This window comes from Ostrea edulis, chromosome 4 (genome assembly GCF_947568905.1).
Source record: "Ostrea edulis chromosome 4, xbOstEdul1.1, whole genome shotgun sequence".
NCBI classification, from domain to species: Eukaryota; Metazoa; Mollusca; class Bivalvia; order Ostreida; family Ostreidae; genus Ostrea; species Ostrea edulis.
In genome coordinates, this window is record NC_079167.1 from 65,730,317 (window position 1) to 65,757,816 (window position 27,500).

Below are 27,500 nucleotides of genomic sequence, written 5' to 3' on the forward strand. Positions count from 1 at the left end.
AAATAAAACTTCAAATTACTCGCCCTTGATTACAGGTGGCGCACGATCCGTTAGCCTCCAAGGCGTTTCTAACCTCAAGTTTAAGAGAGCGTCGGAAGGACATGTTTAGATTAGAAAATTGTTGAATATTTAGTAATGATGGCGGATTACGGTTCGTAGAACCTCACTGCGCTTAGAGACGAACTTAGAAAACGCATTGCAAGACTCTCTGGGTGGAAAGGAAAGCACGTTGAGAGTTTCAGCTGTAACCGAATTTTCTCTGTCACATCGATTAAAAAAAGACATTCAATACACATTGAACGTTTTTCATTATAAACTACTTCGTGGTGAAGCTTACATTCTTAAACAGTAGTTTAGGTTGAATATATAATATACAATACATCATAATTCTTTATAAGTTGTTAATTGCATATGTTTAAAACAATAAGATGCGGACACCCCCCCCCCCTCTCTCTCTCTCTTGATCGATCGAGGATTAAGAATATCAATTATTAAATATATCCATATACATGTATATCTGAATTTCTATTATTAAGCTGTTAAAATGTGTAGTAATAGTGAATGTATATGTATAACTTCTCTTTATGAAATAAAATTCACCATAAAGAAGGCACATGTATGCAGAGTACATGATATATCATACCACATTAAACAGTTTATTTGCGTGTTTTAACTTATATCACTTACGTGATGACGTCACGGTAGGTAAACAGTCTTTGCGATTAACTTTTTTATTAGTCCATAGGGCAAGCGAGAGCATAAAAATTGGCAGGTCAAATATATTTTACTACCCCATATGCTAGCTGTACAATAATGATTCAAAAGTGTGTTGTTAGCAATCGCGTTCATCCATATTTTGACGACCTTGGTTAACTCTAAAATTAATTTTAAATGACATCAAAAATGTATTTTTGTACCATACTTCGTTTATATATTGAGACTCAAATTTCCCCCATTCGATTATAGATCTAGTCTAGATGTGGGGGGTGTGAGAGTCAGTATTATAAGATCATTGATGACTGTATCACTAAGGATAGATAAAATTTCAGCATAAAACATTCATACAGAATATTACGATCTACAGAGCAAATGTTTCACCCCCCGTAAATACTTTCTGCAACGAAGTCGTCATCTGATATCTGTGAAGTCGGACTGAACTGAAGACTGAAGTTTATAGCGCACGACGCTGAGTGGAACTTAAAACGATCGTTGTCGCTGTCACATTTGATGATAATGAACCAATTTAATTTTTTAAAAGCTTCATGTCTCGGGAATTCTACCCCCGCTCCCTATTTGCACAACAAAAACCTTACAATCTCTCATAAATCTTAAGTACACCGGAAGTCAACAAGGATGTAAACGAGTCTTGCGCCACATATGTTTGAAATACGGGAAACAACTGACAAATATTCGCAATTACACAAAAACTTTTTTTTCTCTCCTACAAAAATGAGCTCAATAGGTTTTATGATAAAGTTATGCAAAGTAAAATACATTTTCTAGATGTATTAATTGAAAGAAATTTTCAGGCTTTATAGATTTCCTAATCAGCAATCACCCTATAGCCAAGATTCTACGAGAGCACATAGTTTTCAAAATTGTCCCAATGCTGAATCCAGATGGTGTTTATTTAGGAAATTACAGGTAAGTTGATGTTTCTCATAATATATGCATAAAAGTTTCTTTAGATTTAATTTAGGTGGCTTTGAACCTTAAGATTTGTTGTATAATCATGTTGCTGCTATGATTATTCTGTAACTTGCTAAGATTCAACTTACGATAATGACAAGTAACAAAGATTGCACTGTCAGATTGTATCTAAGAGTCACAGTAACTGTGTCAAAGTTCATAATATCGATAAGTCAATTTCAAACATTTATTCGTGTATCATGTTAGTTTAGTCATTGTGTATCACAAGAAATATGGTGGTTAGGAGGGGGGTACACTTCTCCTTCCTTCCACCCCTTTCCTCCTCCGTTCTCTCTTCCTCATCTCTCTTTCCTCACATTTTCCTTTTACTTCATTCCTGTCTTCCTCTCCTCCTGCATCCTCTCCCTTCTCCATTCCTTTTCCTCCTGTCCCTTCCTAGTCCCCTCCCCCTTTCTCTTTACTCCCTTTCACCTTTTCTATTTATTATACATTATTTACATGTATATCCTTTATTACTTGGATTAAGTGGTTAGAAATGTAAAGACTAGATTCAGTAGATTACTGATGCCCCTGTAAAACATTAGAAATATAGCTGTCCTTTGTCAGTATATTATTGATGTCTATAGAGAAGTGTTCCTTGTGCATGTCGAATTTTGGTTACAATGGGAAATATGATAGCGTAAATGTTTTATCTCTTTTTAAATTAATTCTAAGATTATCTTTGTTTTAATCTGGTTTCAGATGTTCATTGATGGGCTTTGACCTCAATCGTCACTGGAGTGAACCGTCACCATGGGCACATCCAACGTTATATGCCACCAAAAATCTCTTAATGGAACTAGATCGCCATGATGTAAGAACATTTTATCAATTTTCATATGAATTTGTTTTTAAATATTATATATCCAGTTTTATATGCCTGTTTAATTTGCAAGCCTTTTGCAATGAGATGCATAGATGCTATGAAGTGACGTACAATCTTTACATTTACTAAAAATAGACCGACTGACATACGACATTGATGTTGCAAAGAACAAAGGGAACAGCCAATGAAAATGTTTCAAAATGATTATAAGTTTATGTACCTAGTGATTTTCTAAAAAAATTGAACATCATTTATTAAAATTTCTTGCATAGCTTCAATTATCTCCAATTTTTATTTGTGTTACAATCAATTTAAATCTTTCGTGTGTTAAAATTTTCTTCAGTTTTAAAATTTCCAGGCAAAAATGTGTAATCCACTTCTTGTCAGCTCAAATAAAATTTTGGTATATATACAATATATATGTATTTAATACACCTACTACATTTACAATGTTTCCTCTCACCTCTGGTCAGCGCGGGTTTGAATCCCGCTTGCGCCGGTAAGTGAGAAAATTTTCCAGTTTACTTTTGGAAGGTCGGTGGTCTCTTCCCAGGTACATTATATCTGGGTTCTCTCTTCCACCAACAAAAACTGGGTGCCACCAGATAACTGAAAAATTGTTGAATGTGGCGGAAAACATCAAAACAAACAATGTTTCAACTTTGGATTTCATAATGCGAATTTGTTTTATATACAAAGCGTATAATCGATTTTAGATAATATGAATAGCTACAATATATGCATCCATAACAGATTTGTCCCTCAACAAAGTCAGCTTCTGTGTCATAAGGTGAAGATATCGTCAAGAAATTTGCTGAAAGAATGAGGAAATATACATTTGAGTTTATTTACTTTGCAAACTGTCAATCACCAATATTGAGCTTCTGCCTTATTGAAGTTAGAAAATTCAACATCCTGGCCTGGATTTTTTTAAGCAATCACAAGTCGAAAATTGGACTTAATTCTTGAGATTTACTGAAATTTTGACTGTTGAAATAGAAAAAAAACTTAACTTAAGTTTGAGATTTTTTTAAGAAATCAAAGCTTAATAATCCTAACTCATTAAAACTAAAATGTTATTTTCACTGATACTTTTGTTCATGCACCAGTTTAAAGTAGGCGGAGCTCAGTCTCTGAGTGTTAAGATAGTCCATCATCTCACAGCAAACAAACACCACTTTGCAAAGCTTCTTCATGTTTGATTATTATTGCATAATTTTGTAAGAAAGAACACACAAAAATCAAGTTCTTGCATTAATCTTTGTTGTGCATGTTTAGAGTGTTCTCTTTATTGCCACATATTTAATAGTACATTATAACTAGCTTTTGAAATTAATTACATTGACCACCAAATTAAAGGGGAGAAAAAGTAATGGAAAAATGCATAATGCAAAAATTTATCATCTCTAGTATCAGCTTTAAAATATGTTTTTGATGTATTCTATGGAATTCTTGACTTCTGGAGAATTTCTGTTATTTTCAGAAACAAACAATTGATTTTTACATAGACCTACATGCTCATTCAACATTAATGAATGGTTTTATGTATGGGAACACCTATGATGATTTGGAGAGGGTAGAGAGACATTCAGTGTTTCCTCGACTTTTGTGTACCAATGCTGAAGACTTCTCACTGGCCAACACTAATTTCAACAGAGACGCTGTAAAAGCAGGGACAGGCAGGAGGTAATCTTAAAAGTTTGACCCCTCCTTATTGTGTCGCCTAGGTAACAGACAGTGTTCACAACTGTACATCCTTCTATGTGTCTGTTTTACTACAATCAGGAATCAGAGCCTACAAGCAACTCGGAAACGTTTAGGTTTGGCCTTTTTGTGTGTCCTTGTACAGGAAAACATATGCTTTGTTTCAAGTGGGTTGAATACTGTAAACCGCCTTTATTTGCAACTACATTTTTTTGCAAAGTGTCCAAGAGAAGGGCATTTGTGAAGGGAAGGGTGTTTGCAACAAATGATATTTACGAGAGTGCTAATATGTTCACATAATATGTATGCAAAATGAAGGTGGATGGTAATGACAAATATTCGTGAGAAAGGGGTTCTCACGGAGTTCAGAGGTCCTTACAAATTATTCTGAAAATTCTAAATAAGTAAAAATCTATTTCATATGATGTTGATCAAGACAATTATTGGACAAAAGGATGGTCGTTTAAGACTTGTTTAAGCTGGTACAGGCAGACATTGAGGTAAAATAGAGAGAGAAATAGAGAGGAAACAATGATTGATATCTATGATAATCATAAAGATGAGACAACTGCATGATAATAGTATAAGCACATTGTATAATGATTTGATTACCTCTGACATGTAATGAATCTACCATAACGGATGATTAACTTACTATATCACCTAATGATATTAACACATCACACAATGATATTAACACATCACACAATGATATTAACACATCACAAAATGATATTACCACATCACAAAATGATATTAACACATCACACATTGATATTAACACATCACACAATGATATTAACACATCACACAATGATATTACCACATCACAAAATGATGATACCACATCACACAATGATATTAACACATCACACAATGATATTAACACATTGTACAAAGATATTAACACATTGTACAAAGATATTAACACATCACACAATGATATTAACACATCATGCAATGATATTACCACATCACAAAATGATATTACCACATCACAAAATGATATTAACACATCACACATTGATATTAACACATTGTACAAAGATATTAACACATCACACAATGATATTAACACATCACACAATGATATTAACACATCACACAATGATATTACCACATCACACAATGATATTACCACATCACACAATGATGATACCACATCACACAATGATATTACCACATCACACAATGATATTAACACATCACACAATGATATTAACACATCACACAATGATATTAACACATCACAAAATGATATTAACACATCACACATTGATATTAACACATCACAAAATGATATTAACACATCACACAATGATATTACCACATCACAAAATGATAACACATCACACATTGATATTAACACATCACACAATGATATTAACACATCACACAATGATATTAACACATCACACAATGATATTAACACATCACAAAATGATGATACCACATCACACAATGATATTACCACATCACACAATGATATTAACACATCACACAATGATATTAACACATCACACAATGATATTAACACATCACAAAATGATATTACCACATCACAAAATGATATTAACACATCACACATTGATATTAACACATTGTACAAAGATATTAACACATCACACAATGATATTACCACATCACAAAATGATGATACCACATCACACAATGATATTAACACATCACACAATGATATTAACACATTGTACAAAGATATTAACACATTGTACAAAGATATTAACACATCACACAATGATATTAACACATCATGCAATGATATTACCACATCACAAAATGATATTACCACATCACAAAATGATATTAACACATCACACATTGATATTAACACATTGTACAAAGATATTAACACATCACACAATGATATTAACACATCACACAATGATATTAACACATCACACAATGATATTACCACATCACACAATGATATTACCACATCACACAATGATGATACCACATCACACAATGATATTACCACATCACACAATGATATTAACACATCACACAATGATATTAACACATCACACAATGATATTAACACATCACACAATGATATTAACACATCACAAAATGATATTAACACATCACACATTGATATTAACACATCACAAAATGATATTAACACATCACACAATGATATTACCACATCACAAAATGATAACACATCACACATTGATATTAACACATCACACAATGATATTAACACATCACACAATGATATTAACACATCACACAATGATATTAACACATCACAAAATGATGATACCACATCACACAATGATATTACCACATCACACAATGATATTAACACATCACACAATGATATTAACACATCACACAATGATATTAACACATCACACATTGATATTAACACATCACACAATGATATTAACACATCATGCAATGATATTACCACATCACAAAATGATATTAACACATCACACAATGATATTAACACATCACACAATGATATTAACACATCACACAATGATATTAACACATCACACAATGATATTACCACATCACACAATGATATTAACACATCACACATTGATATTAACACATCACACAATGATATTAACACATCACAAAATGATATTAACACATCACACAATGATATTACCACATCACACAATGATATTAACACATCACACAATGATATTAACACATCACACATTGATATTAACACATCATGCTATGACAATACCCCATCATGCTATGACAATACCACATTATATAATGTTATCACATGTGCACATCATATAATGAAGGTACCACAAATGACATTACCACATTACTTAATGCAGGTACCTCATCATGTAATGGCATTACTGCATTATACAATGACACTATTACATCATGTAATGTCTGCACCATGGCATATAATGCACAGATTGACCTTATGACAGTAGTGGCATTAATAGATTGGATTTTAAAAACTTTTGGTGAGAATAGTTTACACCAAACAATTCAGAACTTCAAAAATGCTTAGCATGAGTTGATGACATGTGTTTATATTTCCCCTTGCACTTTGATTGATTACAACTTATATTTATATATGACCTTTAAAAAGAACCGCAAGTCCTGTGTCAGGACTAGTGTTGGTATGTTAAAGAACCCTCACTGCTACGGCCCTGTGTCACGACTAGCGTTGGTATGTTAAAGAACCCTGAGCGCCAAGCATAGGTCTAAATTTGTGGTACTAAAAGTTACCTATAGCTGGCAACATCTTAATATAAATGAAAAATTCTCAACAAAAAGTAAAACAACCAACCAACCATATATATAATCCAAAAAGAATTGATATCACAGTCAGAATGATTTTTAAAAACAAAAAAGCAGGGAAATATGCAGTTCCAAAGTATATTCAGCTTGCCACTAATGATTTTGATATACTTTGGAACTGCATATTTTCCTGCTTTTTTATCTAGAATACAAATATATTTATCATATGTTTACTCCTTTATCCAATGGATGAAAGGTGAAAATAACGAATAGTGATCAATCTCATAACTCCTATAAGCAATACAAAAAAGAGAGTTGGACAAACACAAACGCCTGGATATACCAGAGGTGGGATCAGGTGCCAAGGAGGATTTAGCATCCCCTGTCAACTGGTCACACCCGCTGTGAGCCCTTTATCTTGTTCAGGTACACGGAGTTATCTGTAGTCAAAATCAGTGTGCCAAGAATGGTCTAACAATCGATATGAAACATGCCAGACAGTATTTGGCCCAATGATATGTTGCATTGGCCAACTAGATTGTTATAACGATCATAGAATCACCCATTACATAAATTTTGATTATTACACTGTGTTCCTACGCTGATTATAATGTCACAAACAAATGTCAATTTTACGTAGTTTGTTTACAAAGTGTCAGGAGTCAAAATTCCCAACAATACAGTAGCGTAAATGAACAACTGGGCCGGTGGGGAAGGGGGGTTAACATGTGATAAAAAGAATCTCCCATGGTTTGTGGTTTGGTTTGATTTATATTCAACTCGTATGTTTTCTATCCCCTCACCAATGCTCGGGGATAGAAAATACACAATTTTAATCATATCAAACCTCAAACCATGGGAGATCGTTAGCAGGAGTAAGTGACATTGTCTTGTGTTTTTATCATGAGTGATTTCCATTTTCACCTGGATTCACAATGCAGAACACATCTTCCACCACCCACTACCTTGATATCTGCCCCATATCATTTGTACTCTTGGCAGAGGTATATTTACAATGTGCAAAGATGTAAAGGAGGTGAAGGGACATTAGCAATCTGAGTTACTGGTAAGGTTATATACTAGAGTACTTCTGGCATTGTTTTGTGCTGTGTTATTGAGACAACTGAATCCATTGCCAATTGTAATATTGTTATTGCACTGGTACAACTTGTCTGTCATTCGGTTAGAAAGTTGTGGAGGTTTTAATTCCTCCTAATATAAAAAGAAATAAGCTGCACTCCATGGATGAATTGGAGTAATGCATAGTTTGAATTGCTGCTGTAGATAAATTCCATTAGTGCCACAGATGGCTGGTATTTTCTTGAAAATGGATCAGAATATGTCTTGGTTTTATGGAGACCCAATATGGGAAACCAAAAGGTAATCTGAGGATCCATATCTTGTCAATATTTCATGCATTCATGCCGTTGTTTGGCCGCAAATAATTCCCCTGATGCGATGGTATTTATGAACCAAAAATCAATACCCTTTTATGTGTTTTGACCATAAAGTATAATTAGCTAAAAGGGGATGTGATCCTTTCATTTTTCCTAAGTATCACTTGGTGTCTCCATAGAAATTGAGACATGCAGATCTCTTCAATTTTATGAAATTACTTATGCATTTGGAAGGTCTCAGAAGGTTAATATCATCCGAATTATGAAGATTGAAAGTCATTTATGAAATACAATAATCATATGTTGATTAAAATACAATAATTGTATTGTTGATTGAAAGTAATTAATGAAATACATTGATCGTATCGTTGAATTTCATTCATACTAGATTAAAATAAAGCATTTGCTTATTCTTGTCAAAAAACTACAGGAAAGAAAATCAGGAAAATTTTGATTCATTGGACTGTTTTAGACAGAGCAATAAATGAATAATGAGGAAAAGCCTGTGAAAATGGTTACATTGACGTCATTCAACAAGAAATTCAGACGGAAAATTGGTTGTGTATTGTGATGCTATTTTTCCGACAACTTTAAACAATCTAATTGACTTTTATGTTATTCCTGTATTCATTAATTGATGAAAGAACATCAGATACTAGAGGTCCGTTTCCTAAGATTTGACGAGACAAAAGTAACGATTTTGCTCTTTTTATTCAGTAAGTGGTCTCACTGGGATTAAATAATTTATAACAGTCTGCTTCAATATTCCAAGGTGTTTATCTTGATTATGTTTTATTTTTATGGAATTGTGACAGATTCAAATGAAATCATACCATGTGCTCAATAGTTAATATCCTCAATATAGATTCAGCCATCTGGAAGTTGATTTGAAGGAATTTCCAGTACTGTGAAAAGCATATTTTTGTGAGCTAGGTCAAAGAAATTGGGGGTACAAGACACGAACTTTGCAGGAATCGACACAAAACATTGCACTGAGGCTTAATTGTCTGGTACCACAGACGGTGACAGACTTGGAAAAAAAATTTGATACTGCAAGTGATTACATTCTTGAAATTGTAGCTTCTGTCTTGCAATTCCTATGAAAAGGGTCCTAAAGGATAAATTGATGATAGTTTTATTTTTGCATTGATTTTTATTCACATGCAGTTATAATATGTAAAATAATATGATATAATAGTAACAGAAAAAATTGGCGTTCTCATAGCAATAAGCATCTGCAACAAGTTTAGATACCATGGTAGGCCAGGGGAAAAACAAACAACAAAACAGGATTCAATCTCAAAACACTCCTTGCTTCACTTACAGGAGCGGTTACACCGAGCTATTTCAGGCATAGTATATATATATATATATATATATATATATATATATATATATATATACATGTATATATATATACACATGTTTAAAGTAGTATTTGAAACAACAGTCCTGTATCGTTCGACTTGGGGCATTTTCACCCCTTAAAGATGGGGAAAATATATATTTTGTTAATTTTGTGTCTTCTCTCCATTTTCTTTAAAAAGCAATATGTTTTTTATGGTGAATGATACACTCATCACAATTTTCAAATTCATGGAGAGATGACCCAGAAACAACAAAATCATTTAAGAATTGCTGTGAATGAGTAGGTTTTTTCATCCAGCTATTCAGACACATATTTTGGTAAAACCAAATGCATTTCAAGAACTAATCACCCATTTCTAAGTCTTGAAGAAACCAAATAAGGATTATAATTTTAAAAATGTACACAAATCATCAATAACATTTCCAATCCCCAGATTCCTGTCAACTACAGACTTGATGCGCCCACTTTCTTTTTGCGCTTTGAGATTTTGTGGTTGAAGAGTTCTTATTCTGTGTAGTACTGGTAGTTTGTTTTTTACTGTTTATGGAGAGTCCATATCTCAAAAAGCACCTTTTCTTGAATATGTTAAAAATAAATAATCTGACCTTCACCTATAATTACTTGAGAGAAAATAGATGTTCTATAACCTCTTTACTTACTCATTTTGCAAACTTTTTCACAATTGAAAAACCCAATACATTTTAAACCCCCAAATGATCAAATGCAAGCTTTTCGGGACAACAGTGTCTTTTTTTTCATAGGGAGCATAAGTATACATATTTACATGTTCTTCATCGATATAATCACAAAAATATTTAATATGTCATCTTTATTTATATCCCCTCGCAGTTGATTGCGAGAGGGGGATATAGTACTTGATGGGATTGTTTGTGTGTGTATGTGTGTGGGAGGGGGGTAAGTATATTTCGGATATGTGTTTGTACTGTGGAATCATCATTGTTTGTGGAGGATTATAGTGTTCGTGGGTTTCATGGGTCACTCTTACCCACAAATTTACGTGTCCTTGAACATTTATTTAAACCAAGTAGAGTTATCTCTCGTAGTGCATCATATCGCTTACCCATGAAATTATGTCCCCACGAACCAGCAAAATTTTGCTTACCCACAAACATTGGCCTCCACGAATTAAAATGATTCCACAGTGTAGATACTCTACACTACAGTCCACATGATTTAATACTTCTGTGTGGGTGAGGGGTGAGTGTAACAGTGATCTTGTAGATATTCTACAGTCCACATGATTTAATACTTCTGTGTGTGTGTGTGGTGGTTGGGGGGGGGGGGGGGGGTTGAGTGTAACATTGAGCTTGTAGATACTCTACAGTCCACATGATTTAATACTACATCCCCGTCCCGAGTCAAAAGTGCCACTACATCCCCCTCCCGAGTCAAAAGTGCCACTGCATCCCCCTCCCAAATCAAATGGTCAATGGTCATCTCCTTTCCTTTTTGCTAAAAATGGTCAGTTGTCTCTCTGTAGGATAAATTACCTCATGTATTTGTGACCCATTTGGATTCTCATTCTAGCCATAGTGAAAGAAGTACTCAGAAACCTGGCATTTCAGACAATAAGAATCCTCTCATGCCTTGTCAAGCCAGAACACACATTTATTGGCCATCTTCCATGATTAAGGAATAATCAATGTGAAAATCTAATTCAAATTAGCACTAAGGGCCAGGTTGCTAGTATATGTGCATAGAATTATTGTGCTTGAATTGATTTACAGGATCTATTTGTTGAAATTATAATTCTTTCAGTTACATATGTCTTTATGACCATTGTTGGGTGTCAATTATAGTTGCTTTTCAATTTGCCTTGTGTCAGGAAAAAACTAGGTGAAATAATCACTGGTTTAATAACAAATATTGATTAAGCAGTAAACCCACACTACAACACAGGATGGACAGTATCACATAATAGGACAGAAATTCCTGCAGTTTCCGCTTTAATTGCTGTTATTAAACTGTTTAAATGTGATTTTTCATAGATTTGATCAATATGCTTTTGTCAGGCATAGTGGCTAAACCAATATTTGAAATGGCAACATCGATTTACAAGTTTTCAGACATGCTGAAAGCAATTTTTTATTGGAAAATGTTCATGGGACTTGATTAGTTTCAACATCCACCTTAATTTTTTTGTAATATAAGTAGCAGACTATCCTAACAAAGATTAAAGGCATAGTTATGAAATAAAATTCAGTAATTAAACAAACTGCTTCAAGTAAGTTGTGATTAAATCAATTTCAGGGTATACATAGTGTATGTCAGAATGGTTTTTGTGAGCTGAAATGTGGAAATTACATCTGATGTGATGAATGCATTGATGCATGCAACTCTTATTCATTTAATTTGTATTTAAGCCAATATATATAAAGTAGTGGAGAAATTCTATGCATAATGTGTTTAGATTTAGAATTTTTAAAATGTAAATATGTGTATATTGATTTCTTTTTTAAAGTGATTGTTTTTGGGGTGTATATATATATATATATATATATGTTCTGTTCTCATGCACTTCTTGTGTCTCTCAAGTTTCTTGAATGAAAGTGATGTCACAAGGAAAGGATATAGTGTCAGTATCTCATGATCATACTGTTGTTATCCCAGGTCAATGAGGACATAAACACTCAAATATATTTCTCTTGTATATTGCTGACACTGTCAATCAAGATTTTTAACTGTGAATTTTCAGATAAAAAAAAAAAGACTGTTGATATTATAATATGCATTTTTTTTTTCAATTAAACTATTTCAGTAATTAAGATTTAATGGAAACCTTTATTAGATATATATATAAATATTTTAATTATTTATATATATATATATATATTTTCAGCGCATAGAAACTATAGGTAATTTTGAGTTTAATAAATGAATAAAATAATAATAATAATATATATATATATATATATATATATATAGAGAGAGAGAGAGAGAGAGAGAGCCAAATGGCATTAGCAAAATTCATTGACAATTTTGTAGTACCAGAATAATGAATAAAATGAAAAATGATAAATATAATGAAGTTAATCATTTAAAAAGAGTATTACAGCTATATACAAACTGACAATGGGACAGACACTGATATTTATTTAGAGATATTAAAATGGTAATTTCTACTCATTTTATACAATATAAAATGATAAATATTTTAATTTAGTGAAACACATTTGATGTGTATGTATGTCTCCCCTTCCCAGAAGAGGGACATATTGTTTTAGTGTGAATTCTTCTTCGGAATCCGCTTCTCATACAAAGTTTGTCTGGGCCATAACTTTCATAGGGCTTTAGACAGTGTTGTGTCGTGAACCGTTTTTAATTACCTTTGACCTTATGGTCAAATAATAGAATTTGTTGGCATTTTTGTTATCTTTTTTTTTTTTTTTTTTTGTCTTTTGAGATACTAGGCCTTTGATATTTGGTATGTGGGTATACCATGATAAGACCATGTGTCACGTGCCATTTTTGCTGACCTTTTACCTTAACCTTTTATGTAATGGTCAAATAATAGAATTTTTGGGCTAGGCATTTGATATTTAGTATTTTGGTATATACAGGCTTTCAAGCGGGCCCTTATTTTTCTACAACAGCCCTTATTTTCCTTATTTGAGCTTTAGAATCCTAAAAAAAGCCCTAATTTTTTGTTGAAATTCCTACATTTTCAAATTTTGAAAGTTTTAATAAATTTGACATAAAGTAAGTGTTGGAATTTATTAAATTTAGTCTCAGTATACTTTCAGAAAATGAATATGTTGATTAAATGTACATCTCAGAAGACATCTTGATGGTTATCAGCTATATTCAGCATTGATTGTGAGCCATGGGAGTCCACCTGAATTATATCATGGTTTGTGCTGAATGCCGAATATGGCTGTTGATGAGCGCTGGTATGATCTTCTGAGTGGGTAATTAGTTTTTAGGTCACCTGAGTAAACTCAGGCCTCTACCAAAATTGTAAACTTCATGATCCCCGGGGTAGGGATTTTGACCCCAGGGCAGGGCAAATCTTGTTATATAGTGTTTATGTGTAAATCTTCTTTAATGCTATAGATACAAAATTGAAAGTAAATAGATATTTAGAAAGAAGAGGTAGTCCTTTACCAAAATTGTAAATTTGATTATTCATGGGGTAGGGGTTTTGGTATCAGGGTGGGGGCCAAAATGGTCAGTTATTAAGTGTGTGAACAATAGACATTTTTAACTTCTTCTTGATAACTATCATTCCAATTCTTTTCAAATTTTGTACATGAATGAAACATCTTTGGAACAAGGGGAACATAAATTGTAAATTTCAGGATTCCTGCATCCCTGGGGCCATAGGGGCGGGGCAAAAACTGCCCCAAAATGACAAATTTTCAAAAACCTTCTTCTCAAGAACCACACACATGTAAGAAAAACTAAATGCTTAGTGATATAGAGCAGGAAGGCCTCTACCAAAATTGTAAATTTCATGATCCCTGGGGTAGGGGTTATGACCCCAGGGCAGGGCCTAACTTGTTATATAGTGTTTATGTGTAAAACACTTGGATAACATTTTCTTTAGTGCTTTTGATACTAAATTGAAACTAAATGGATAGAGCAGGTAGTCTTTTACCAAAATTGTAAATTTGATTTCCTCCAGAGTAAGGGTTTGACCCCAGAGTGGGGCCAAACTTAGTATATAGTATTTATGTGTAAGTTTGCTGATACTGTATAAAATCTAAATGCATACTTAGGAATAGCAGAAAAGGATGTACAAAAAATGGTGAATTTCACAACCCAGGGTTATGACTTTAAGATGAGTCCAAATTAGTCATATCTTTTGATGTTTTAATGCTAATACACCTATTATTTAAAGCCTTTCATCAGTGTATGCACTTTTGAGGGCAGTGAAGTTTTAAGAACACATCTTGTTTTATATTGTTGCTGAACATTAGAATTTAGCTTAGATATTTAGAACAGGAATTTTTTTTCTAGATTTCATAGCTCATGGAAGTATAGTGATACTTTTTCACTAGTATTCAGGTGACCGATAAGGCCTGTGGGCCTCTTGTTGTATTATTGCTCTTGCAAATGGTGAGTAAAACATTTTTTCTTTCCTATTGATTTGTAAATTTAACCCTTATTTTTGTCTAAAAAGCCCTTAAAAATCCTTAAAAAGGCCCTTATTTTTTGATAATTTTGCTCTAAAAATGGCCCTTATTTTTTGCAAAATGTCACTTGAAAGCCTGTATATACCATGATAAGACAGAGTGTCGCGTGCCATCAGTGCTTCCCAAGGTCTTCTGGTACTTACTGGACATTTGGTCCAGTAATGGTTGAGTTATTACTGGACGAAATCACATTTTACCAGACCAAAATTTTATCTGCAAATTATTCCCTATTGTGGCCCCACCTTACCCTTGGGGGCAATGGTTTTGACAAACTTGAATTTACACTACATCAGGAAGCTTTAAAATATTTCATGTAAATTTGAACTTTCTGGCCCAGTGGTTCTTGAGAAGATTTTTAAAGATGTCCCCTATATATTCCCATGTTAACCTTTGATCCCCTATTGTCGCCCTACCCTACCCATGGGGTCCATGATTTTAACAAAATGTCAGGAAGCTTTCATGTAAATTTGAATTTCTGTCCCAGAATGGCATGGGCGACGTACTTTATTTAGCCCAAGCATTTCACTTCAGGTTCGTCAGTGGAGTAAACTTTTTCAACCCGTGTTCAACACCAGTGTTATGAAATATACGTTTTTTTAAAACTTGAGCAATTCGCGTAACTCAAATCAAACGTGTCCATGTTGTTCAAGTACTATTAAAATTAATTCTTGTCAGTTTAAACGCTTTATTTACTTGTTATTTATTACCTAATTCAAACGCTTCAAAGACGTCAGTAATTCCATGGGATATTGCTCAATTGTATTATCACCCTCTCGGGGGAATTGAAGATGATTACAAGTTTGATAAATATTTGAGTTAAACGTTAACAGGTTTTCTGTTTGCATTGACTAAAAAACAGAGTAAATTTGGGACATGCTGCTAAAAATTGAAAATTTATCTGATCATGTATTTCATTGGGGAAAAAAATCATCGGACACTTGGTCCGGCCAACAACTGATATTGATCGGACCAAAACAAAAATTACTGGACATTTGCCAATGTTCGACGGACCTTCGGAATCACTGTGCCATTTTTAATGACTTTTGACCTTTTATTTAAAGGTCAGATAATAATTTTTTTTGGGCAGTTTTGTTGTTCGGACCATAGCTTTTTTGTCTTTTGACATAGGCCTTTGATATTTGGTATGTGGGTATACGATAAGAAAATGTGTCATGCCATTTTTGCTGACCTTTGACCTTGACCTTTTATGTAAAGGTCAACTAATAGAATTTTTTGGGCTAGGCCTTTAATATTTAGTATGTTGGTATACCGTGATAGGACTGTGTAGCATGCCATTATTGATTACCTTTGACCTTGACCTTTAATGTAAAGGTAAAATAATATCAAATTTTTGGAGCATTTTTTTTGTCTTTTGACATTAGGCCTTTGATATTTAGTATGTTGATTTATTGATTGATTGATTGATTATGGTTTTATGCCATTTTGGCAATATTTCAATGATTTTACAGCGGAGGTATGTTGGTAAGTTTAAGTTTAATATACTATCATATGTTCACAACACTGTTCCTGGTTTGAAGCACATATACATAAAGGCAAATGTTATGAACCGTATAAGTCTTAATTTTTCACTTTAAAGATGATCCATAAAAAATGTTTTTTAAAAAACTATGGAAAATGGAAGGGGGGAGGGGGGGGGACATCAGTTTTAGTGTGCTAAAACAATTCTTCCTAGTTCTAAAGAAAATATGAATTTCATGTGATGTGGAGCAATATTGCCATAGCAATCAAATGGAATTAAGAGGAGCCAAATGTATTATGACCTCAATTCTAGGACAATATCACATGGCGGGATGTAACAGCAACTTAGTTTTTACAATACAAAGAATGTTCATTGTTAAAGTGAAATAAACCCATCAAATTACGTACATTTTAAACGTGAAATTAGATTATTATAAAAGAAAAGATGTAATCTGATTGACTCTGCTTTCGAAGCTTTAGTTATCAGCTTACCGTGGCTCAATAAGTGAGTTTCTCTACAGCCTCTGCTTGTTTGTTTATCTCCCACTTTTATCTTGATTTTTGTTAGAAAGACAATGCTCTTCCAGAGATTGATTAGGGAGCATTGAAATAGACCAGAAAAAACAATATTTGCATGAAAGTTCCCTCGTATAATTAAGATTCAAGTTTGTTTACACTGGGCCAAAGTGGTGCCATACAGGGATTACATGGAATCATATAGAAAAATTCTTTTCTTAAAGATTCACAAGGGTAAGTACATGATTGATTGATTGGGGTTTTTACGCCATTTTGGCAATATTTCAGCCATTTTACAGCGGTACACAAGGGTACAATATCAAATTAGTATGCAAGCATCCTCTTGTAATGTAGATTCATTTTTCCCTTCCCAAACATGACCTCAGGATCAGATATTTGGTTTGAAGTTTCAAATAGGAAGGACATGAAAAATTCTTTAAAATCTTCTTAAGAAGAACCAGTAACAAAGGTCCATTTTGTCAAAATGCAAAATTAGTACAAATGTATATGCAAACAAAATTCTCTAAATTATTTCTTCTCAAGAGTCATTTAACAGACACAATTTTGTTATTAATATGCAAGCATGGTCGTACAGTGTAGAATCAAATGTGTTGAAACCATGGCCCTAAGGACCAGGATGAGGTTACAATGAGGGGGGAGGGGCGGTGATCTTCTGTGATGTTATAGAATGCATATCCTCATGTACAGTGTAGAAACCATGACCCCCGTAGACATGGTGGGATCATGAACGAGCTTGTTCTGCATAGAAACTTGGGAATCATTAACCAGTGATATGTATGTAGACATCTTCATGTTGACAGTGAGTGTTTTCAAGTTGATTCGAACTCTTGCATGACCAGGGTTGTTACTAAGATTTTTCAAGACAAGTTCTTTTTGATGATTCCTTCAATTTGTATATTAAGATAATTTATAGTGGCAAATCTAGAGGGGTTAAGGGGATTGTAACCCTACTTTGGTTAAAGTTTTGTAACAAAATGGTCAATTTTTGCCAGTTTTAGCTCTTTAACACCCAGCCCCCTCCCCTTTGGCCAAAAAATATACAAACTTTGATCCAACACACACATACCTAACATACCCACTCACACATAAAATATGTCCAAGTTTATTTATATAACAGATATTGATGTGTTAATTCTAAGTACTCAAAAGCCATGCAATCCCTTGGTATATATATATAATATACATGTATATATGATTAGCCTGGCCTAACAACGATTCACATGTTCTGTCCGTTATACTAGGTTATACCTGACTGCATAGATGATTGATTCAAGCTTTTCTCAACAACCTATTGTATCATCACAACAAACCAACAGGAAAAAGTCAACATTTCAGTTTATATTGTAATCAAAACATGCTTGCTTGGGTATTAGAATAATTATTGTGATAAATTGGATGCATACCATATTTGTTTGCTGATTATCACAATAATCATAATGTCAAACAACAGTTTCTTTTGATTCTGACAATTGATACCTGAAGAAGTACATTAATTTGTAATCTATTGCACAGATCTCTATTTGTATTTTTAGAAATTGCCAAGGAGAGCTCACAAAGTTTATAGGTGAATGAAAGCAGTGAATGTACAATATACCCTTATTCACATCCAATGACTGACACTATAAACAAACAACATGTTGGACTGACTTGGTGTCATTGTCTTAGTTCACCAAAGCAAAACGGGATTTTTGCAGCCTTGGGTTTTTAATAATGCACAGATAGTGGGCCTTCACAGGGGAAACCCAAGTAAACAATGGATTTAGGTCCGATTTTTACTGAATCTAAATTGGATGTATCTGCAGACTTATCATCAAGACATCCTTGCATCCCAAATGAATTTTTGCACAACCCTGGGCTTAATCCAGCTTTTAGATATTACATGTACTACTTATGTTATATTTCAGGTGAATTTTAGAGGATGCGAGATTGAGGGAGGGGGCTGGAGGGGACAGAGTATAATATCTCAGAACAAGAGTATAAATGACTTGTTCCCTGTTCATATTGTTGGAGTTTGATAATAATAGAATATGAAAATAAAATATATTTGAATAAGACAAGAGCTCTTCTGTGTAGGTGGTGCATTTAGTGGAACTTTGAATGCCTAAGTGGGACAGGTTGGACCTACATGCAGTCAATGAGGAAGTGGCTTCTCTTTAAATACATGTATTTAAATGTAGGAAATACAAAATACTATCGAAAGAAATATTTTACTAAAGTGGGAACATAAAAACAATGATGTCATAATCCTGGATATGATACCTACGACCAATGGAGTAACGTGATATGATAAGAATTCCATGTATTTAATTACTCCCTGAATACTTATCGTTTACATAGTTTGTTTATCAGTCAAATTTAGGTGAAGAAACTGCATGTGAGAAACTTGCTGAGCAGATTTACTTATGCAGTGATGTATATTTGTCCCACTCCCACATGTAAACAAATTGTTTCACACCTTATTTGTACAAAAGTTCTCCACAGGGAAATAACTCAGACTTATCTCGAAACCGGCGTATTGAATTGATGCGCACTGCAATTCAATTGAAGAGAGCAATAATTCAATTAATGCGCACATGAATTCAATTAATGCACACAATAATTGAATTATTGCTCTCTTCAATTGAATTGTAGCACACATGAATTCAATTAATGCACACAATAATTGAATTATTGCTCTCTTCAATTGAATTGTTGCACACATTAATTCAATTAATGCACACAATAATTGAATTACATTGTGTATTGCTATTTTCAATCGACCCATTGGGGATCCGGGTTAGAAGAGATCCTCAGTACCCCCTTGCTTGTCGTAAGAGGTGACTAAATGGGGCGGTCTTTCGGATGAGACCGCAAAAACTGAGGTCCCATGTTACAGCAGATGTGGCATGATAAAGATCCCTTCCTGCTCAATGGCCATAAGCGCCGAGCATAGGCCTTAATTTTACAGCCCTTCACCAGCAGTCTCGATATGAGTGAAATATTCTCAAGAAGGACGTTAAACAATATTCAATCAATCCATCTTGTCAATTGAACTGTAGCACACATGAATTCAATTAATGCACACAATAATTGAATTATTGCTCTCTTCAATTGAATTGTAGCACACATGAATTCAATTAATGCACACAATAATTGAATTATTGCTCTCTTCAATTGAATTGATGATATCATTAATTCATTTGATTTATGCATGCAATGATTCTTTGAGAGAGAACAACTATATAATTATATAGAGAAATCTTCAATTCAACGGATCCACAATTTGATTGAATTATTGATCTCTTTAATTGAATTGCTGCCCTCTTTAAAAGAATTTATATGTGCATGCTTGAATTCCTTATACAAAAGCATGGTAAATAATTAAATATTTTCAATGGAATTAAAGAGATCATCAAATCATTTATGCTGAGCTCCAAATTAAGTTTTGGGAGCAATAATTCCACCACATTGATGTGTGCATCAATTGAATTGATGCATGCATCAAATCAATTATTGCTCTCATCAATTGAATTAATGTGCACATCAAATCAATTATTACTCTTATCAATTAAATTAATGCGTGCATCAAATTAATTATTGGTCTCATCAGTTGAATTGATATGTGCATCCATTCAATTATTGCGCGCAATAATTGAATTGATGATATTTTCAAATAATTAAAGACATCTTCAATTATTTGAGTTTATGTTAATTGGGCTCGATCTCCATACAGGTGAACTTTTCTGATCAAAATTTGTCTACTGTCTGTCGGCATTGTAAACTACCATTTGGCCAATTGTAACCAAGGTTGACAGAATATCTTTGTGTGAAGTTGATTCAATTAAGTGTCTTCAAACGAAGGGCAATCTCCCTTCCAAGGGGAGATAATTTTTAAAAAGGCAAAAAATAGGTTGAGGTCATTTAAAAATCTCAAGAACTACTGGACCAAAAATGATGAAACTATATTGAAGCTTCCTGACATCATGAATATTTGAATTTGTCCAAATCATGTACCTTAGGGTAGGGTGGGGCTACAATAGAGGATTAAAGTTTTACATGGGAAAATATCAGGAAAAACCTTTAAAAACCCTTTTCATAAGAACAACAGGGTCATGATTAGTCAATTAATATGCAAGCATCATTAGGTAGTGCAGATTCAAATCTGTTTAATTTGTGGCCCTGAAGGGTAGGGTAGGGCCACAATACGGGATCAAAGTTTTATAAGGAAATGTATAGTAAAAAGTCTTTAAAAATCTTCTCATAAACTGCAAGGCTATGATTATTCATGATGATAATCAGTTTAAAAATTTAATCAAGAACAGCAGGGCCATAGTTAGTCATATTAATATGCAAGCATCCTCAGGTACTGCAGATTTAAGTCCCTTCAATTCATGACTAGGGGGGTGGGGTGGGGGTTAGATGGGGCCTCAAAGCATTAGATTTCCATAATAATATATTGGACTAAATCGTTAAAAATCCTCTTCTCAAAGCAACAGAACTGGATTAGTCATATTTTAAAATATGCAAATATCTTCAGGTAGTCCAGATCCAAGTTTTAGCAAATCGTATTGCCCCAGTGGTAGGTTTGGTCTAGAATATGGATTTAATGTTTTATGTAGGAATATTTGAAAATCTTTTTAATTATGATAGAGTGATGATCATCACTTAGTGCACAAATTAGGAATTAAGATTTTTCATGGGAATGTATATAAAAAATGTTATCAAGAACTACTGACCATGATTAGTCATATTAGTATGCAAATGGTGCTATGTGATTTGTTCTGTATACTGGAGACATTTCATTGCATGTACTGTATTGGTTTTTGTAGAACACTGGGAAGTGTTTTGGATGAGAATTCCCACTGCTACACACTGGAGGTGTCTTTCTTCAGCTACCAGACAAATTCAACCAGCCAGGCTATGCCCTACACAGAAGAGGGATGTATCCTTTATGATTTACCATATGCAAAGAGAGATAACTCTGAAAAGAATAGTCTTTAAATATCCATTGGGTCTGTGCTTTGTTATAAGCATAATCAAAATTGATACTAAAAGAGATAACTCTGAAAAGAATAGTCTTTAAATATCCATTGGGTCTGTGCTTTGTTATAAGCGTAATCAAAATTGATACTAAAGGGATGATTTTTTGTCATGCATGGAATAAATTTAAGTAGTCCCATGTACTCTAGAACTTTTGTTTTCAAAGTTCTTGAATAGAAAATATAACACTTTGTATTTGATTTGGGCCATTCATTTTCTTTTTGGTCTGTGAAAAAATGCATTGGCTGTACATGTCTTCTATACTGGATATTTCATCACATTTGGGAAAAGAAAAAGACTTTTCTTAATCAACTGCTAGATATGAAACTTGGCAGGAATCTAGCAAGAACATTCTTAGATTACTACAAGTTAATTGGTGTTATAAGTGCTAAACCCAGCAGCAGCATTGTACCGAAGCCTGGACGATACAGCCTCCGTGACCGACAGGCTGAAAGGTCTCACACAGATCCCCCTAATGAGGGGGCTTATCGGTAGGTGGCTCCTACCATCTAACATTTATTTGGCTTTTTGCATGAGGAAGTAAAATTTATTTCAATGACTTTTGAAAAATTCAGATTACTTGATGAAATGAAATTACAGAAATGAATTTCTCTTAGTGTATTGCAAGGTTCTAATTGTAATTTGTAGTGAAACCAAATATGATGACTATTTATGAGGTATAAGTTCAATGCATTTAGTTTTTGGAATTTGACTAGAAATAGAAGGGATATAATCATTTATGAACATTAAAGGTTTGGGTTTTCAATTTTCTATTTTGGTACATGGAAATGAAACATTAATTTTAATTTCTTCTGATCTAATGTTTAAGGTAATTCCCCATACCACGTCAAATAATGCAAGAAACGTTATTCACATGTCATGAACATTATCACACATTCAACGAACCCGATGACATTTTAGTGAATATAATTGTAGATCGTACCCCTGTCCTCTGTGACCATTGGGAGTCTGATTGTGGGAAAACAAACAACAAAATTTAAACTAAACAAACAACATACTAATCACAATATTACAAACAAGCCAGTTATCTAAAAAAAAAAAAAAAACTCTAGAAAATGCTTATAGATATACATCGCGGAGTCTATAAACTGTTCACACACTTTGCGTAATTATTGATTGAATATTGTTTAACGTCCCTCTCGAGAATATTTCACTCATATGGAGACATCACCATTGCTGTCGAAGGGCTGCAAAATTTAGGCCTATGCTCGACGCTTATAGTCATTGAGCAGAGAGGGATCTTTATCGTGCCACACCTGCTGTGACATGAGACCTCAGTTTTGACAGTCTCATCCGAAGGACCGCCCCATTTAGTTGCGTCTTACGACAAGCAAGGGGTACTGAGGACCTATTCTAACTCGGATCCCCAAATCATCACACCATAGTGATTGAAGTCATTCCCAAATTAAATGAGGTTTCTGTATCATTTCCGACTTTGACAGTATTTATTTTGGGCCATTGCTTTTGTGTGATTGTGGATCTCTAATGAAGGGTAAAATATCGAATCTCCTACAATAAAATGCTAATCTTTGTTGGATACATGTACTGACAGTCACATATTTTTGTTATGTTTTCCTAGTCATAATGAATTATTTATGTAGGGGGAAAATGCTGAAAGAATGCGATGTTGTCATGACTTAGAAATATATGCACAATCTAAAGCTATATGTAACTCACCCCCTTCCCATTAATTTTTGTCATGAAATAGTATCTTTTGATATTTCTTTACATGAAAAATATATTCGGAGGCCTCCCAATGTGTTTATTGTTTAAATCTCTGAATGAATGGGCATATCTATAAGCATATCTCGAATGTGTCTCATGATTTCATGGCATTCAACTAAAACATGTGCTGACAGATGTAACATTTATTCAGGAATCGTTTGTGTTTTTGTACGTATTCTAGTTTTAGAAATGGCTGTACCCTGAGAAAGGCCACTAAACATGTTTTTTTCCTGAATTTGGTCAATATACATCCTCAACAAAATACATGGAAATTTTGATAGAAATCTGCAAGGTTTTTGATGTTAAAATGTGGTATGGGTAATTACCTTAATATTAAGATGTGGTATGGGTAATTACCTAAATATTAATATGTGGTATGGATAATTACCTATTAAGATGTGGTGTGGGTAATTACCTTAATATTAGATGTGGTATGGGTAATTACCTTAATATTAAGATGTGGTATGGGAATTACCTTAATATTAAAATGTGGTATGTGTAATTACCTAAGTGAAGTTTACTGGTTAATGTTTGTCTGTCATATAACTTCTATAGAACCACTGGATCAAGCAGATTCAATCTGACTTTGATCAACTAAATATCCTTTTAAAAAATATTCAAGTTTGTTCAAGTGAGGGTTGTGTCCCTTTCTAGGGGAGATACACATGATAAAAAAGATAGGCACCAGGATCGTGTAATTACTCTGCATTTCCTCCTTTAGAACGTGGGCTGAGTGTATGTGGGGGCACAATAACTTGATATAGCATCTAGGTGTCTATCAGAAATACAATTTAATCAAAAATCTTCATAAGAATATCATCCCGTGGGGATCCGGGTTAGAATAGGTCCTCAGAACCCCTTGCTTGTTGTAAGAGGCGGCTAAATGGAGCGGTCCTTTGGATGAGACCGCAAAAACTGAGGCACAGTGTCACAGCAAGTGTGGCACGATAAAGATCCCTCCCTGCTCAAAGACCGTAAGTGCAGAACATAGGCCTAAATTTTGCAGCCCTTCACCGGCAATGGTGACGTCTCCATATGAGTGAAATATTCTCGAGAGGGACAATAAACAATATTCATTCAATCATAAGAATATCAAGATTTCAATTTGTCAAAAAATTAACACCATGCATTCACCTTCACTGTAGACTCAAATTTGTTCAAACCTTGTATTGTCCCTAAGAGGATGATGATGGGGCCACAATGAAGGTCCAGTGTTTGACACAGAATATACAAACTAGGTCAACCAAAAAAATAAGACTAAAGTTTGACAAATTTAATATGCGAGCATCTTTACTTTGCATAGAATCAGGATTAAAATCATGGCAAGGTCAGGATGGGGACACAACTGAAATCAGTCTCTACAAGTGGCATGATAATAAGGATATAAATGTTATTCTTCTCAAGAACACCCAGGTTAGATTTTGTCAAATTAATTTGGAAGTATTTCCATATCATGCATATTTTGGAGGTCATGGACAGGTTGCAGTAGTGATCCAGTTTTCTTGTCATTTGCAAGATATTTGTTGTTTTGATTAAAATTTGTTCAAATCATGGCCTTCAGATCGATATAGGCCACAAAAAGGGATCTAAAGTTTGTGAGGTTTTCTTTCAGTTGCAGTGTGACTCGGGTGAGTTTTGTGGCCTATGGGCCTGTGGTATATATTTTCTTTGGTATAATGGAGTAATTAACCTTTATGGTGAAAGAAATTGTATATATTGTGATGACAAATGCATTATTAAGTTTGGGAGCACCACTTTAACAGAAATGGATGAATTGGTGCTTGTCAACAGAAATATACATTAGATGAGTGTATACATGTACATAATTATATATGCTTGATATAGGTTTCCTAGGTTTAAGCCAGCAACATTCTCATACTCAAAACACTGACAGGTAAAGTTTGAACAGAGGGAAACTCCTTCTTGTACCTTGGCCATTTTAGCCTACATAAACTTCTTAACTATATCTGACATGGTGTATTTTTGTTTGTGGCATGCCAATTTCACAAAAATTAGTGAAACATAGTTTTGCGTCTAATGAAGTAGGTTTATCAATTGTAAAACTGTAGTTCACAAAGCATAAACTATAGTTTTCATTTGTGAAATTATATTTTGATATGCTTAACATTTATAGTTAACGAATGCTAAAAATAGTCTAATGTGGCAAATGCATGATAAAGTCAGGTGTTTTTCTTTACATTTTTGCTTGTAAACTATGAATAACATTGATTTAAAACTATTGTTTAAGATTTTTAATCATATGTTCACCTATTGTGAAACTGTATTTATCAGATAAACTGTTTTACACATTTTTAAAATTATAGTTTTTGGCCGAGTTATAGAATATTGAATGGCTTGTGGGTGGTCGTCCCTGCAATAGGGTACCTACTTTGTGTAATCAACTCCTAGCTCTCACACATCTAACCTGACATTCCTCAAACTTTGTACATTTGATATGGAAGCATTGAAGATGTGCATAAATTTGTCTTTTTGAAAAGTGATCAGATATTTAAAAAAAAAATTTTACATGTAGTTCAACTTTGTCATTTTTAAGCATGTCTTGAATAGGTGGTACCTATTGTGTGCGATAGGACACATTGAAAATGTGCATGTGTCTTTTTGAAAGTGTTCAGACATTTTTCGAAAAATTTATGTGTAGTTTAACTTTTTTTATGCCCCCCTTTGAAAAAGAGGGGGCATATTGTTTTGCACCTGTCGGTCGGTCGGTCTGTCTGTCTGTAGACCATGTGTTGTCCGCTCAATATCTTGAGAACCATTCACTTGATGATAATGATATTTCATATGTGGTTTAGTTATGAGTAGAAGAGGATCCCTATTGTTTTTCAGGTCAAAAGGTCAAAGGTCAAGGGTCAATCTACTCTGGAAATAGGAATATAATGTCCGCTCAATATCTTGAGAACCCTTTGCTTGAAAGACATCAAACTTGGCACACTGGTACATCCTAAGGAGTAGATGACCCCTATTGATTTTGAGGTCATATGGTCAAAGGTCAAACTGGGCATAGAAATATACTGACCATTCAATGTCTAGAGAACCCTTTGCTTGACAGACATCAAACTTGGTACGCCAGTACATCTTCAGAAGAAGATGACCCCATTGATTTTGAGGTCACATGGTCAAAGGTCAAGGGTCAAACTGGACATAGAAATATACTGTCCGTTAAATATCTCGAGAACCCTTTGCTTGACAGACATCAAACTTGATACACTGGTACATCTTCAAGAGAAGATGACCCCTATTGATTTTGAGGTCACATGGTCAAAGGCCAAGGGTCAAACTTGACATGGGAATATACTGTCTGATCAGTATCT

At 33.8% G+C, this 27,500-nt stretch overlaps 1 protein-coding gene across 2 annotated transcripts in view; it reads left to right on the forward strand.

The window, feature by feature from the left end:
* LOC125670613 (cytosolic carboxypeptidase 6-like) overlaps window positions 1-27,500 on the forward strand; it is a 50,238-nt gene that overhangs the window by 13,366 nt on the left and 9,372 nt on the right. The window contains exons 7-12 of one of the 2 annotated variants that reach the window (XM_048905860.2): window positions 1,530-1,644; window positions 2,392-2,503; window positions 3,999-4,201; window positions 22,212-22,324; window positions 22,742-22,913; window positions 26,014-26,062. In XM_048905860.2, the coding sequence (XP_048761817.1) occupies window positions 1,530-1,644; window positions 2,392-2,503; window positions 3,999-4,201; window positions 22,212-22,324; window positions 22,742-22,913; window positions 26,014-26,059 (761 nt within the window). In that variant the 3' untranslated portion in view covers window positions 26,060-26,062. The remainder of the gene's footprint in view (window positions 1-1,529; window positions 1,645-2,391; window positions 2,504-3,998; window positions 4,202-22,211; window positions 22,325-22,741; window positions 22,914-26,013; window positions 26,063-27,500) is intronic. The other variant, XM_048905858.2, reaches the window with a different exon arrangement.